The sequence below is a fragment of the Hyperoodon ampullatus genome (genome assembly GCF_949752795.1).
Source record: "Hyperoodon ampullatus genome assembly, chromosome: 10".
In the NCBI taxonomy this organism is placed as follows: domain Eukaryota; kingdom Metazoa; phylum Chordata; class Mammalia; order Artiodactyla; family Ziphiidae; genus Hyperoodon; species Hyperoodon ampullatus.
The window spans coordinates 2,672,709-2,689,950 of record NC_136923.1 but is presented as its reverse complement, the minus strand read 5'-3'; the positions used below and the strand labels follow the sequence as shown (position 1 = coordinate 2,689,950).

The 17,242-nt window shown below is 43.1% G+C and overlaps 1 protein-coding gene across 1 annotated transcript in view; it reads right to left on the bottom strand.

Annotated features, from left to right (window-relative positions):
- CFAP92 (cilia and flagella associated protein 92 (putative)) overlaps positions 1-17,242 on the bottom strand; it is a gene marked incomplete at both ends in the record, with an annotated part of 168,816 nt that overhangs the window by 109,628 nt on the left and 41,946 nt on the right. The window contains 2 exons of the mRNA XM_079714075.1: positions 10,033-10,330; positions 10,889-11,083. Of these exons, the coding sequence (XP_079570201.1) occupies positions 10,033-10,330; positions 10,889-11,083 (493 nt within the window). The remainder of the gene's footprint in view (positions 1-10,032; positions 10,331-10,888; positions 11,084-17,242) is intronic.

The window sequence follows — 17,242 nt, the reverse complement described above, 5'->3', positions numbered from 1 at the left end:
ACATAGAGAATGGAGTTGAGGACATGGGGAGGGGGAGGGGGAAGGGGAAGCTGGGACGAAATGAGAGAGTAGCACTGACATATATACTCTACCAAATGTAAAACAGATAGCTAGTGGGAAGCTGCTGCATAGCACAGGGAGATCAGCTCGGTGCTTTGTGACCACCTAGAGGGGTGGGATAGGGAGGGTGGGAGGGAGACGCAAGAGGGAGGGGATATGGGGATATATGTATACATACAGCTGATTCACGTTGTTATACAGCAGAAACTAACACACCACTGTAAAGCAATCATACTCCACTAAGGATGTAAAAAAAAAAAGATACTGCTTTTGTTATTTTTGACAGCACACACATGCTCTTACATGTATATTTTAATAATATTAACAAAATTATATCATTCGTGAAAATAGAACGGGAAATCATGAGAATTTCTAGAAAATAAAATATGAATGGTGCAATTTAAAATGAGAAATTGTTAACAGTTGTGACTAACAGGGGTCACAGTGGAAGATCAAATCAGTGAAGTGGAAGATATAGCTGAACTGAGTGCAAAAGACCAACAAGTACAAATTAAGAGGGGAAAAAATCATGGTGGAAGGCCCTTTAAGTTCTGGTGAAAAACAAAAAAAAAATCCCCCACCTGCACACCTAGAACCAAGGATTAAGAAAAAGTTTTAAAAGAGTAGAGGAAATCATAGTTTAGCTAAAAAGCAAACATAATCAGATAGGCATCAGACTTATCTGCAACAGTTGGTTCTAAAAAGCAATAGATTTGGGGGTAGGGGGAAGGAGATTTTGATTCTGTAATCCTGAAAACAGCCCAGCCACTTTTCAAGTGCAAAGACAGAGTGAAGACCTTGGATCTGCAAGCACTCTGAAAGCTTACTGTCAAAAAAATAGCAAAACAAAGGGTAAAGCAGACACAGACTCCAAAAATAGTAGGAAACACAAAAATAAGTAAAGCTTGTAGTTGGGCAGGAGGATGGTAGGACTTTTAATATGGTGAAGCAGGGAGTTTGGTCCTTTCCTCAAAGAGCAAGAATAAAACTGGAAAAAACCATCAAAAGCTACCACTGGAAACTGTCCAGAGGCATACAACAAGGTGAGAAGCATTTACTCATAAAACTACTGAGCCTCAGGTAAGAAGAGTAGGCGTCAGCATCACTCCTGACCTCTCAGCATGGTCAGAGCAGTCATCCTTCTACCGCAGGCAAGCTGTGAAAATCAGCAGCTGCACTGCTCACTCTATTACAGGTTCACTTGAGTCAGACTGGAGCTGGAAGAACCCCATATGTGTGGTCACTGTAAGGGACAACAGCCATTTCAGCAGCAAACAGGGAAGGCCGGATGCTCTGTGGGGCTGAGGTCGTGATCCTACACGACTCAAGCGACAGACCAGCAGATTCATCAGAAGTGAACAGGAAGACACAGGAAATGGCCTCAGAGGAACTTGGTAAGCTCTTGACACATCCCTCGCTGACAGGCTGCCTGCGCGTGCAGAGGAGACGTGAGAGAGCCCAGTGGGAAGCCAGAGCTGGCAGTCTGGACGCACCCCCAGATCCCCTGGGAAAGGCTGGCACCTTCCTGGCTCCAGGTGGTTCAGCACAACTTCTGACCAGTGGTTGGCTCATCACTAAGTGATGCAGACACAGAGTTGACCCAAGGGAAACCAGGCTTAAAAATAAAAGCAATGAAAAAAACGGCAGAGATATCGATGGCCACACCCCCTGTGGAGACAGATTCCACAGATGAAGTGCAGGCAAGTTACTCAGCAAACAACAACCCCTCTCCCCCCGGCGAAGGAAGTCAGAATCCAAAGGTGTTGCCATGTATTTTAGATGTCCAGCTTTTGATGAAAAATTAGAAGGCATGCAAAGAAATAGGAATGTGTAAAACTTATTGAGGAAAGCAGTCAATAGAGTGGGTCCAGCGGTTGACTTAGTAGATAAAGATTTCAAAGCAGCTATTATGAAAAAAAAACTTAAAAATTATTCTGAAAGTTCAAGGAAAGTATACAACACTGAATAAAGAAATAGACAATATTAATAAAGATGAATCATTTTTAAAAAGAGCTAACTGAAAACTCTGGAGTTAGAACATACAGGAACTGAAACTGAAAATTCACTAGAGGGACTCAGTGGCTGATATGAGCTGACAAAGAGTCTAAATTTGAAAATGGGGACAACAAAAACCAGAGATTATGCAATCTGAAAAACAAAAACAAAAATATTTTTAAAAAATTAACAGATCTTCAAGACCTTCAGGATATTGTCTGGTGAACCAACATACACATAATAGGAGTCTGGGGAAGCGGGGGAAGGGAGGAGGAATAGAAAAAAAATTTTGAAGAGCTAATGACCCAAAACATTAATCTACCAATGTAGGAAACTCAGTGAGTCCCAAGTAGGATAAATATAAAGAGAGCCACAACTGGACATATCAAACAGTTGAAAGAAAAAGAACGAGAAAATCCTAGAAACAGCAAGGAAAAAAACCCATCATGTACAGGGGAACAATGATGTGATTAATGGCTAAATACTTATCAGAAACAACAGAGACCACAACACAATGACATTTTCTAAGTGCTGAAAGAAAAAAATAGTGTGAACCAAGAATTCTATATTTAGCAAAAACTATCCTTTAAAAATGAAGGTGAGGGCTTCCCTGGTGGCGCAGTGGTTAAGAGTCCGCCTGCCGATGCAGGGGACACGGGTTCATGCCCCAGTCCGGGAAGATCCCACATGCCGTGGAGCGGCTAGGCCCGTGAGCCATGGCCGCTGAGCCTGTGTGTCCGGAGCCTGTGCTCCACAACAGGAGAGGCCACAACAGTGAGAGGCCCGCGTACCGCAAAAAAAAAAAAAAAAAGAAGGTGAAAGAAAGATATTCTCTGATTTAAACATGGGATTTGTTGGTAGTGAGCTACCTTATCAGATATACTAAAGCAGGTGCTTTAAGGCTGAAAGAAAAAGTAATGCCAGATGGTAACTAGAATCTACAGAAAGAAACATCACTGGAAAAAATATGTGGGTAAATATAAAAGATTATATAAATAAAATTTTCCTTTCTCAACTTTCAACTTAAAAGACATGATTGCATAAAATAATTATAGCACTGTATTTGGGGTGTTACTGCATATATAGATTTAATATGACAATAATAGCACAAAGGAGGGGAGGAAATAGAACTATATTGCAGATTAGTTTCTACATTTTACCCAAATTAAATTAGTAATCATCTGAAGTAGATTGGTAAATTAAGACGCATACTAAAGGGACTTCCCTGGTGGCATGGTGGTAAAGAATCCACCTGCCAACGCAGAGGACACAGATTTGAGCCATGGTCTGGGAAGATCCCACATGCCACAGAGCAACTAAGCCCGTGCGCCACAACTACTGACCCTGTGAGTCACAACTACTGAGCCCACGTGCCACAACTACTGAAGCCTGTGCACCTAGAACCCGTGCTCTGCAACAAAAGAAGCCACTGAATGAGAAGCCCGCACACCGCAACAAAGAGTAGCCCCCGCTCGCCGCAACTAGAGAAAGCCCACGTGCAGCAACAAAGACCCAAAGCAGGGCTTCCCTGGTGGCGCAGTGGTTAAGAATCCACCTGCCAATGCAGGGGACACAGGTTTGAGCCCTGGTCCAGAAAGATCCCACATGCCACAGAGCAACTAAGCCCATGCGCCACAACTACTGAGCCTGCACTCGAGAGCCCGCAAGCCACAACTACAGAGTCTGAGTGCCACAACTGCTGAGCCCACATGCCACAACTACTGAAGCCCGAGCACCTAGAGCCCATGCTCCATAACAAGAGAAGCCACCTCAGTGAGAAGCCCATGCACCACAACGAAGAGTAGCCCCCACTCACCGCAACTAGAGAAAGCCCATGCACAGCAACAGACCCAATGCAGCCAAAAATAAATAAATAAATAATAATTTTTTTAAAAAGATGCATACTAAAGAAAAAAACCTAGAGAAACCACTCAAAAGTAACTTTTTTAAAGGTCAAAATCAAAGGTGTTAAAATTGTACACTAAAAATATCTGTTCAGGGCTTCCCTGGTGGCGCAGTGGTTGAGTCTGCCTGCCGATGCAGGGGACACAGGTTCGTGCCCCGGTCTGGGAAGATCCCACATGCCGCGGAGTGGCTGGGCCCGTGAGCCATGGCCGCTGAGCCTGCGCATCCGGAGCCTGTGCTCCGCAATGGGAGAGGCCACAACAGTGAGAGGCCTGCGTACCACAAAAAAAAAAAAATCTGTTCAATGCAAACGGAGGCAGTAAAGGAGCAGCAGAACAAAATCAATGTGAAATATATAGGAAAAAACCCAGAATACATAATTCCTACCATATCAGTAATTATAATACACATAAACAGACAATCAACAGGCAGAGACTGTCAGACTAGTTTTAAAAATAAAAGACAGGATCCAGCTATGTGCTGTCCATAGAAGACACACTTTAGATTCAAAGGCACAAAGAGTTTCAAAGTAAAAGGCTGGGGGAAAAATACAGAAGACAGCTGGAGGGGGTACAGTAATTTAAGACAGATTGGTCGTTATGACAAGAAATGTACTAGAAACAAAGGGGTATTTCACCATGATTATACGGTCAATTCATCAGGAAGATGTAACAACTATAAACACAAATGTACCAAAATATGATCAGCAAAAAGTGACAGGTTTGAAAGGAGAAATAGTAAATCAACCATTGACAGTGATGCCAATACCTCTATCAGTAATAATAAAACTAGAAAGAAAATCAACAGCAATGTAGGCGATCTGAACAACAATTAACTGACCTGACTTGCCATTTATATGACACTGCTCCCAACATCAGAAGAACCCGTTTTCCTTTCAAGCCTGAGGATGGGGCATATGTGAGGCTATAAGACAAACTGCAGTATGTTCATAGCATAGAAATCATACAAAGTACATTCTCCAGTCACAACAAGATTTAATTAAAAATTACCAATAGTAAGACATTTGATAAATCTCCAAGTATTTGGATATTAAGCAACACAATTCTAAAAACCACAATGGAAATTATAAAATATTTTCTGAAAATTAAACTACAACGTATTAAACTTATGGGATACAGCTAAAGTACTCTTCAGGGGGAAATCTGTAGCTGAAATACATATAAGAAAGAAGATCTCAAATTTAAAACCCTAACTTTTCTCAAGAACTAGAGGTACCAATTAAATCCAAAGTACCAACAAAATGAAGAAAGTTATAACACAGTTTAGAGTGAAAATAAATGAAACAGAACACAGAGAAAACAAATGAATTCCAAAACTGGTTCTCTGAAAAAAACAATATTGACAAACCTTTAGCTAGACTGACCAAGAAAAAGACACAAATTAGTAAAATCAGGAATCAAAGAGGAGATATTCTATTGATTTTACAGAAATTTAAAGGTTATAAAGGATTCTAAGAGTATACTATGAATAACTATATGCCAACAAACTAGATAACTTGGATGAAATGGAAAATTTCCTAGAAAGATAGAAATTACCAAACCTGTCTTAAGAAGAAATAGATATCTGAATAGACTAAATAACAAGAATAGAGACAAAACAGTAATTTTAAAATTCCCCACCAAGAAAAGCTCAGGCTTAGGGGCTTCCCTGGCGGCACAGTGGTTAAGAATCTGCCTGCCAATGCAGGGGACACGGGTTCGATCCAGGGTCTGGGAAGATCCCACATGCCGCGGAGCACCTAAGCCCGTGCGTCACAACTACTGAGCCTGCGCTCTAGAGCCCATGAGCCACAACTATTGAAGCCCGCATGCCTAGAGTCCATGCTCTACAACAAGAGAAGCCACCGCACTGAGAGGCCCACACACCACAACAAAGAGTAGCCCCCGCTCGCCACAACTAGAGAAAGCCCGCGCGCAGCAACAAACACCCAACAAAGACAAAATTTAATTAATTAATTAATTAACTTAAAAAAAGAAAAAAGAAAGAAAAGCTCAGGCTTAGGTGGCTTCACTGGTTAGTTCTACCAACCATTGAAAGAATGAAGAACAGCCTTTCACAAATTTCCAGAAAATAAAAGAGAAAGAAACACTTCCCAACTCATTCTACAGGGCCAATAAATATCACCCTGACACTACAGGGAGACAAAGATATCATGAGAAAAATAAAAAATATCAGCAAACCAAATCCAGCAACATATAGAGAAAAGATTAAACACCATGACCAAGTGGGATTTATCCCAAGAATGCAAGGCTGTTTTAAAATCTAAACATCAAGTAATGTAATATATCATACTAATAACACATAAGAACCACACCTCAGTATATGCAGAAAAAAAGCAACTGACAAAATCCAGCATTTATTCATGATAAAAACTCTCAACAAACTAATACTACAAGAGAACTTCCTCAACCTGATAAATTGCATCTCCCCCAAACCCGCAGTGAATATCCAACCTCATGGTTAAAGACTGAGTGCATCCCCTCAAGATCAGAAACAAGGCGAGCATGTCTCTTCCACAACCCAACATACGACAGTGTGCTCTGTACTGGAGGTTGCAGGCAGTGCGGAGGAGGGGAGGGCAGGGTGGGAGGCTTATGCACTGAGTGTCTGTGTCCCCCCAAATCCGTACTTTGAATCCCTACCCACTGTGGCTGCATCTGGAGAAAGGAAGAGATGAAGGTTAAATGAGGTCATAAGGGTGGGGCTTATCCAAGAGGGTTTGCGTCCTTATAAGAAGAGGCCCCACAGAGCTGGCTCACCTTCGTGCCCCTGCTCACAAAGAAGAGGTCATATGGGCACACAGTGAGATGGCAGCCACCCACAAGCCAAGAGAAGAGGCCTCAGGATGAGACCTACTTTGCCAGCACCACAATCTTGCACTTCCCAGCCTCCAGAACTGTGAGGAAATTAATTTCTGATGTTTAAGCCGCCAACCTGGGGTATTTTTGTGTGGAAGCCTGAGCTGACTAATACAGGAAGGAAAGGAAGGAAGGAAGGAAGGGAAGAATCCATATTGGAAAGGAAGAAGGAAAGTGATCTTTACCCATGGATGACGTGATCCAATTTCAAAAGGGCGCAGTATACAAAATCCATATATGAAAATCAATTGTATTTCTACATCCTGGCAATAAACTATACAAACATTAAATGATTCCATTCATAATACCATTAATTTCACAAAGTGTAAGACGTGTACAGTGACAACAACAGAAATTACTGAGGGAAATTTAAGAAGACTTAATAAAAAACAGAGACAGTTCATGTTTATGAATTAGCAGCTTCAAAACTGTTAAGATGGCAATTCTCCCCAAGTTGATCTATAGATTCAATAACAACTTTCATGAAAACTCCCACAGGCTTTCTTGTAGAAACTGGGAAACTGATCTTAAAATTTATTGGGAAATGCGAAGGACCCAAAATAGTCTAACGGTTTTGAAAAGGAACTTAAAGGACTTACACAATCCAATTTCAAAACTGACTGTAACGCTACAGTCATCAAAACAATGTGGGGCTGGTATAAGGACAGGCATGTAAGTTGATGGAACATAACAGAACACAGAAAACACTTATAGTCAATTGATTCTTGACAAAGGTGCCAAGGCAATTCAGTGGGGGAAGAGTTAGACTTTTTGAGAAAATGGTGCTAGAACAATTGGATATCCATATGTAGAATGATGAATTTAGACCCCTACCTTACATAATAAAGACACAAAAAACTTGGTCAAAAATAGTTCACAGGCCTAAATGTATGCTAAAAATATGTATCTCCCAGAATAACGCATAGGGAAAAAAATCTTTGTGTGACTTTGGGCTAGGCTGAGCTCTTAGCTACGACACCAAAAGCATGACTGAAAAAGACAAAAATTGATAAATTGGAGTTTTTCCTTGCATGATTAAAAAATAAAAAGATAAGCCACAGATACAGAGGAAATATGTACAAATCACATTTCTGAATAAGCAACTGTATCTGTAACATACAAAGAACTCTTTCACCTTGACAATAAGAAGACAATCTGATTTTAAAATGGGTTAAAGATATGAATAGATATTCCATCAAAGAAGATATATAAATTGCTAATAAGTACAGTAAAAGATATCCAACACCACTAGTGATTATAAAATCCAAGTAAAACCACACTAAGGTACCACTACACACACACACACACTAGAATGGCTATAATCAAAAACACTGACAGCGGGCTTCCCTGGTGGCACAGTGGTTGAGAGTCCGCCTGCCGATGCAGGGGACACGGGTTCGTGCCCCGGTCCGGGAAGATCCCACATGCTGTGGAGAGGCTGGGCCCGTGAGCCGTGGCCGCTAAGCCTGCGCGTCCAGAGCCTGTGCTCTGCAAGGGGAGAGGCCACAACAGTGAGAGGCCCATGTACTGTGAAAAAAACAAAACAAAACACTGTCAGCAACAAGCGTTTGTGAGGATGTGGAGAAACTGGAACCCTCGTGCACTGCTTTTGGTGACATAAAATGGTGGAACTACGGTGAAAAACTGCTTGACAGTTTCTTAAAATGTTAAACATAAACTTACTAAATGACCCAAAAATTCTACTTCTGGGGATTCCCTGGTGGCGCAGTGGTTAAGAATCCACCTGCCAATGCAGGGGACACAGGCTCAAGCCCTGGTCCAGGAAGATCCCACGTGCCACAGAGCAACTAAGCCCGTGTGCCACAACTACTGGGCCTGAGCTCTACAGCCTGAGAGCCACAACTACTGAGCCCACATGCCTAGAGCCTGTGCTCCACAACAAGACAGGCCACTGCAATAAGAAGCCCACGCACCAAAACAAAGAGCAGCGCCCGCTCACTGCAACTAGAGAAAGCCCGTGTGCAGCAACGAAGACCCAACGCAGCCATAAATAAATAAATAAATAAATTTATATTTTAAAAAAGATAGAAAAAAATTCTATTTCTGGGGCTTCTCTGGTGGCGCAGTAGCTTAGAATCCACCTGCCAATGCAGGGACATGGGTTCGAGCCCTGGTCCCAGAAGATCCCACATGCCACGGAGCAACTAAGCCCGTGCACCACAACTACTGAGCCTGTGCTCTAGAGCCCACGAGCCACAACTACTGAGCCTGTGCCCTAGAGCCCGTGAGCTACAACTACTGAGGCCACACGCCACAACTACTGAAGCCCGCGCACGTAGAGCCCGTGCTCTGCAACAAGAGAAGCCACCGCAATGAGAAGCCCGCGCACCACAATGAAGAGTAGCCCCCGCTCGCCACAACTAGAGAAAGCCCACACAGCAACGAAGACCCAACACAGCCTAAATAAATAAATAAATAAATAAAATAAAATTTTTAAAGTGAAAGTTGAAGTTAATGAATTAGGAAAACAGAAAAAGTAGATTGATAAATCAAAGAACCGGTTCTTTTGAGAGAGCTAAAAACTTGAACACTGACGGAAAAAAACCACCTCCTTGCTGATTTTCATAAAGAAGGCACATATATAAAACTTAGAGACTTCTAAGATGACTTTTACTAGAGATTGGGGTGGGAGGGCCAGGCAGTGGCTCCACCCACACAGCCCACGGGTGGGCTTCACTCATACAGACTACGAGTTCAAGGCACACCTCAGATGTTGGCATTTTTAAGCCTTTTTGGTTGGTATGGGCTGAGGGAGGCCCTTGGCCATTCAGGCCACACGCACCTGACCTTGCATCACCTCACCAGCTTCTCAGTCTCCTGTTCTCTTCCTCTCTACTCACATTTTCTCACAGACGTTAGTTTGTCTCCTGTGTTGCTTGGACATCATATAACATCCATGCCCTCAACAGCTTAAGCAAAATGTTAACACACACACACACACACAGTTCTTTCTCTAAGATGAACTCCAGGGCCAAGGGAAAGGAATTACACATAAGAGAGTTCCTCTTCACCTTTCAGGAAGGACAAGATACTCCAGGGTTGGGAGGCAAAGCTCCTGGCACAGTTGAGCCCTGCAAGCAGCACTTCCTGCCTATCCCGCCTGGGATCCCTGCCCAGGAAAACAGACACAGGCTGCAGCAGGCCTGGGATGCCTGGGGGTGGGAGCGCCTACCTGGATCAGGCTGTACTTCTGGTCTCTGTTCTTCAGGATCATGGTTTTCCGCCACTGCAGGTACTTCTGCTGGTGGGCCTGGATCTCAGAAGTGAGGGTGGCATTCCGGCTCTGGAAGTCCTCCAGATCGGGGGCAGGAGGAGGGGACACAGCCAGCAGTTTTCCCTCTGTAAGATCTTCCTGGGAAATGGGCAACCCAAACTCCTGGCTCAGCTCCTTGATCATGGAGGAGGAGGGCAGCAGGTCCCCGGTGATCACCTCCCTGAGCCTGGAGCTGTAACGGCAGATGCAGTAGATCCTGGAACACACAAGAGCCGCACTCAGCCTGCCCGCCTGGCACGACAGGTCAGACGGTCCCCATTTTATGAGAGGAAACGAAAACACAGAGAGGTTGATGAGCTGGTCCCGGGTCGCCCAGCTCGTGCACGAGAAGCTTAGATGCCACGTGCTGAGCCCACGGGGTTGGGGCGGGGGGAGATGTCCCCTTCCCTCTCCCCTCTCAGCCCCCCCCTCAGCTAAAGGCTCCTCACTTTCTTCTCTGATTATTTTTCAGTTCCGATGGCCTTATTCCCTACCTCGCACCAACCCACGCCCCACCAGGGAGTGGCCTCGACAGGCTGGCCGCCGGGGGTGTGGACCCCAGAGCTCCTTCCCAGCCAGGCAGAGGGTACGAGGCACAGAGCCTCATGTCAGTCAGTCCCCCTCTCTCCAGCCCCAACCCCCCCTTTTTAAAAACACATTCAGCAGGCACAGCTGGGGTTCGGGTTAGGCTGCCCTCTGTCTGCAGCACACTTCCGAAGCCCCACCCCCACCCCAGCAGAGCGTGCGGGACGGCGGGGCACGGGCCGGGCCGCACCTGCTCAGCGCCTGAAAGACCTGCCGCGGCACCGTGTTGCGCACGTAGAGCGCCGCGTGCTTCACCAGCTGCGCCAGCGGCCTGGACAGGCGCACGTGGTACGGGGTGCTCTCCAGGTCGGCGTAGAGGCGGCGGCGGAAGCGCAGCTGCGAGTTGTAGAGCGCCTTGTAGGAGCCGGGCTCCGCCCGCGGGACCCTGCAAGAGAGAAGAGGGGCCCCACGCCGCTGCCACTCTGCCCGCTAGGGACCTCGGCGCTTTCCCAGGGACGCTGGTGGTGAAAACGCTGCCACTGGCCTGGGCTTGCTTGTGTCCCGCTGCCCCCGCCCCATTTCTGTCTCCTCCCCCTCCTCTACCGACCCGCCCCTCCCACCGACTCTGCGTCCTCCCCCCACCCACCTCTGTGCCACCCGCTGTGTTGGGCTCAGGTTCCTCCACCTTCCTGAACCCGGTGAAGCTGCACGGAGCCTGCGCATCCCACCCTGAGTCTGTGTGTTGGGGTGGGGGTGGCTCCCCTTTGGCGGGGGGGGGCCCTGTTCAAGTCTTCTGCCCATTCTTCCACTGGGATGTTTTTACTGTTTTCTAACTCGTTCACAGGCGTTTCTGTATTCTCAGAATACTAGCTCCATGCATTGCAAATACTTTTTTCTCAGTTTGTGGCTTTTCTTTTTGCAATTTTTATGGTCTTTGGGTGAACAGAAGTTACTAATTTTAATATAGCCAAAGCTGTCTTTTTTTTTCCTTTATTTTTTCTACTTCTGTCTTATTCAAGAAGTCTTTCTTTATTCTGAGGTCATGAATATGTCCTCCTATAGTATTATCTAAAAGCTTTACAATTCAGCTTTTTTTTTTTTGAAGTATGTGGGCCTCTCACTGTTTGTGGCCTCTCCCATTGCAGAGCACAGGCTCCAGACACGCAGGCTCAGCGGCTATGGCTCACGGGCCCAGCCACTCCATGGCATGTGGGATCTTCCCGGACCGGGGCACGAACCCGCAGCCCCTGCATCGGCAGGTGGACTCTCAACCACTGCGCCACCAGGGAAGCCCTACAATTCAGCTTCTTAAAAATAGATTTTTCTTCTACAAGAAAGGTGAGAACATACAACGGGGAAAAGACAGTCTCTTCCATAAGTGGTGCTGGGAAAACTAGACAGCTACGTGTCCAAGAATGAAATTAGAACATTTTCTCATACCATGTATAAAATAAACTCAAAAGGGATTACAGACCTAAATGTAAGACCTGAAACTGTGAAACTCTTAGAAGAAAACATAGGCAATACGTTCTTGGACATCAGTCTTAGCAATAAGTTTTTGGAGCTGTCTCCTCAGGCAAGGGAAACCAAAGCAAAAATAATCAAATGGAACCTAATCAAACTTAAAAGCTTTGGCACAGCAAAGGAAACCATCAACAAAATGTAAAGGCAACCTACTGAATGAGAGAACATTGGCAAATGATATATCTGATATGGGGTTAATATCTAAAATACATAAAGAACTCATACAACTCAGTGTTAAAAAAACAAACAACCCAATCAATAAATGGGCAGAAGACCTGAATAGGCATTTTTCCAAAGAAGACATACAGATGGCAAACAGGTATATGAAAAGATGTTCAATATTACTAATTATTAGGGAAATGTAAATCAAAACCACAAAGAGGTATCACCTCACAGAATGGCTATCATCAAAAAGACAAGAAATAAAGTGTTGGTGAGGATGTGAAGAAAAGGGAACCCTCCTACACTCTTGGTGGGAATGTAAACTGGTGCAGCCACTATGGAAAAGAGTATGGAGGTTCCTCAACAAATTAAAAGTAGAGTTACCATATGATCCATCAATTCCACTCCTGGGTGTGTATCAAAAGAAAATGAAAACAATACTTTGAAAAGATATATGCACCCCAATTTACAACAGCCAAGATATGTAAGCAACCTAAGTGCCCATCAGAAGATAAATGGATAAAGAAGACGCGATGTACAGATACAGTGGAATATTACTCTGCCATTAGAGAGAATGAAATTTTGCCATCTGCAACAACATGGATGGACCTTGGAAGGTATTAAACTTAGTAAAATAATTCAGACAGAGAAAGACAAATACTGTATGTTCTCACTTATGTGTGGAATCTGAAAAATAAAATGAACAACAACAAGATTTTTCTGGTGAAATCTGAATAAGAACAGACAACTGTGGTCTAGTTTACTGCATCCATCAATATGTCAGACGTCACCACTGGGGGAGACAGGGTGTTGGGTACCTGGAACCTCTCTATGATTTCTGCAACTTATTGTGAGTCCATAATTATTTCAAATAAGTTTTTACTCTGTCTGGGATTGATTTTTGTGAATTGTGTGAGCCAGCAAATTAGGAAACTCTCAGCAAATAAGGAAGAGAGTGGAACTTCCTCAAGTTGATAAAGGACATCTACAAAAAACCTACACGTAATGGGGAAAGACTGCCTTCCACCAAAGACCAGAAACAAAGCAAGGATGTGACAACGCTTATATAAAATAGTACTTCAAGTCTTAGCTAGCACACTAAGGAAATGAAGATATACACACTGGAAAGGAAGGAATTAAACTATTGCTATTTGCAGATGACATCTTGGTCAGTGTAGAAAATCCCAAGGAATCTACCAAAAACAAACAATCAAACAGAACTCCTCAAATCAATAAGAGAGTTTAGCAAGGCTGTAGAATCAACATAGAAAAATCAATTATATTTCTATATACAAGCAATGCACAGCTAGAAACTGAAATAAAAAAATACAGAACCATTTAAAAATCACTCAAAAAATAAAATACTTAGATATAAATCTACCAAAAACATACAGGACTTGTATGCTGAATATGCTGATGAAAGAAATTTTTAAAAATCTAAATAAGTGGAGAAACACACCATATTCACGGATTGGAAGGCTCAAATAGTTCTCTCCAAATGATACATAGGTTTAGCATAATTTCTATCAACATTCTAGAAAGATGTTTTGTAGATACATGCAGCAGATTGTAAAATTTATATGAAAAGGCAAAAGATCTAGGACAACAAAAACAACTTTGAAAAAGAATAATAAAGTGGCCTGACTTTGATTATATAGCTATGGTAATCAAGACTGTGTAGTATTGGTGAAGGGACTGACACAGAGATCAATGGAACAGAATTGAGAATCCAGAAATAGATCCACACAATTATGACCAATGGATTTTTTATAAAGATGCAATAGCAATTCCATAAAGGAAGATAATATTTTCAACAAATGATGCTGTAGCAATTAGATATATGTAGGCAAAACAAAACAAAACAAAAACTCAACCTAGGTTCCAGTTCAAGACAGTGATGGAGGATCTTCTTGGGAGGAAGATCCTCCTCCCAAGGACACACCAAATCTACAGCTACATATGGAACAATTTCCTCTGGGGGGAAAAATATAAAAACAAAAACTAAAAACTAGCTGAATGACCCCTTCACATAGGGCAAAAGAGAAACAGAATTCACATCAAGATAGAATTCCAAATAAGATGAGCCCAGAGACCCACACCAAGACGCATTATAATTAAAAGGCCAAAAGTTAAAGACAAGGAGAGAAGCTTAAAAGCAGCAAGAGAAAAACAACTTGTTACACACAAGGTAACTCCCATAAGACTATCAGCAGATTTTTAAGCAGACACTTTGTAGGCCAGAAGGGAATGGCACTATATATTCAAAGTGCCAAAAGAAAAAGTCTTCCAACAAAGAATACTCTACCTGGCAGTTATCATTCAGAATTGAAGGAGAGATAAAAGACTTTTCCAGATAAGAAAAACTAACAGAGTTCATCACCACCAAACTGGCCTTATAAAAATGTTAAAGGGTCTTCTTTCAGTTGAAAAGAAAGGATGCTAATTGCTAACAGAAAACACGAGACTGATCAAGATGGCAGAGTAGTAGGACACAAAGCTCACTCTCTCCCACATCTACAACAAAAATACATCTACATGTGGAACGATTCTCACAGTATATCTACTGAACACTGGCAGAAGACTTCAGACTGCTGTAAGGGCAAGAAAATCTCCATGTAACCAGGTAGGAAAAAAGAAAAAGAAAGTGAGAAAGGTATCCAGATGGGACCTGCACCCCTGGGAGGGGGCTGTGAAAGAGGAAAGGTTCATGCACCCTAGGAAGCCCCTCACCAGCAGGGATATCTGCCAGGACAGAAGGGGAGCTTCAGAGCCTCTGAGAAGAATGCAGCAGTCAGTTTGTGGCAGCTAGAGCAGAGGGAGAACTGCACAGATGGTCAGTACTGCAGACCTGCACTCACCAGCCTGACATGCGTGTCCCCAGTGCTGGCATGGGCTGGGTGCTGGAACTTGGGCTCCAGAGATCAGAACCAGGGAGAGGACTGGGGTTGTAGAGACAGACTGGGGGGTGGGGGGAGGAATCCAGTGCCACCACGGCTGGGGGTATAAGCGGAGGAAGCCTGAGCTGCCTCAGAGGCCAGTCAGCATTGGTTGGGTGGTGTAGGAGTGGAGAGGTGGGACCTAGACTATAGCCTTTTTTCCCTGTATATATGCTCCCAGAGGGCAAGACACTGCCTTCCCAGGCTCCAGGGGCAGTTGCAGACCTCCACCGCCACCCACCCTGATGCCAGGAGTGGTCACAAGCCCCCACTAAAACCCTCCCACACCCTAGGAGTGGTTGAGGGACTGCACCAACTCCTGCCCGGAACCCAGGAGTGGTTGCGAGCCTCCACCAAATCCCTCCTGGACGAGACTGATTGTGGGCCACTGACGCACCTGTCCAGGCACCAGGAGTGGTTGAGAGCCCCAGCCACCACCTTCCTGGACAATGAAAACACAACCATACAAAATCTACGGGACACAGCAAAAGCAGTTCTTAGAGGAAAGTTCACAGCAATACAGGCCTTCATCAAAAACAAGAAAAATCTCAAATGAACAACCTAACCTACCACCTAAAAGAATTAGACAAAGAAGAACAGACAAAACCTAAAGTCAGCAGAAGGAAGGAAATAATAAAGATCAGGGAGGAAATAAAGTAGAGATTTTTTTTAAATAGAAAAAAAAATCAACACAACCAAAAGCTGGTTCTTTGAAAGGCTAAACAAAAGTGACAAAATTGACAAACTTCTGGCCAGGCTAACCAAGAAGAGAGAGAATCCAAATAAACAAAATAAGAAAGGAAAAAGGAAAAATCTCAACTGATACCACAGAAATACAAAAAACCATGAGAGAATACTATGAACAATTATATGCCAACAAATTTGACAACCTAGAAGAAATGGAATTGTCTAGAAACATACAGCCCACCAAAATTTAATCAAGAAGAAATAGATAATTTCTACAGACCAATCACTAGAATTGAAATCAAACCTGTAATAAAAAACTTCTTACAAACAAAAGTACAGGATCAGATGGCTTCACAGGCAAATTCTACCAAGCATACAAAGAAGAACTTAAACAGATTCTTCTCAAACTCTTCCAAAAGACTGAAGAGGAGGGAACACTCCCAAAGACATTCTGTGAAACCACAATCACCCTGATACCAAAACCAGACAAAGATACCACCAAAAAAGAAAATTACAGGCCAATATCTTTGATGAATATAGATGCAAAAATTCTCAACAAAATATTTGCAAACCAAATCTAACAACACATAAAAAAGATCATATGCTATGACCAAGAGGGATTCATCCCAAGTTCACAAGGATGATTCAGTATACACAAATCAATCAATCTGATACACCACAACAACAAAACAAAAGACAAAAAATACCTTGACACAAACACCACATAAACAAAAGAAAAGACAAAAAACACATGATAATCTCAACAGATGCAGAAAAAGCATTTGACAAAATTCAACATCCATTCACGATAAAAACTCTTACCACAGTGGGTATAGAGGGAACATATCTCAAAATAGTAAAAGCTATTTATGACAAACCTATAGCCAATATAATGCTCAATAGTGAAAAGTTGAAAGCCTTCCCCTAAAATCTGGAACAAGACAAGGATGCCCACTCTCACCACTTCTCTTCAACATAGTACTGAATGTCCTAACCACAGCAATAAGATGAGAAAAAGAAATTAAGGCATCCAAATTGAAAGGGAGGAGATAAAACTGTCATTATATGTAGATGCTATGATATTATATATAGAACACCCTGAAGACACCACAAAAAAACTATTAGAACTGATAAATTAATTCAACAAGGTAGCAGGACACAATATTAACATACAAAAATTGGTGGCATTTCTTTACACCAATAATGAAATATCAGAAAGGAAATGTAAAAAAACAAAAAAACCTTTTAAAATTGCAAACCAGAGCAGAAGCAAGAAGAACTACAACCCAGCAGCC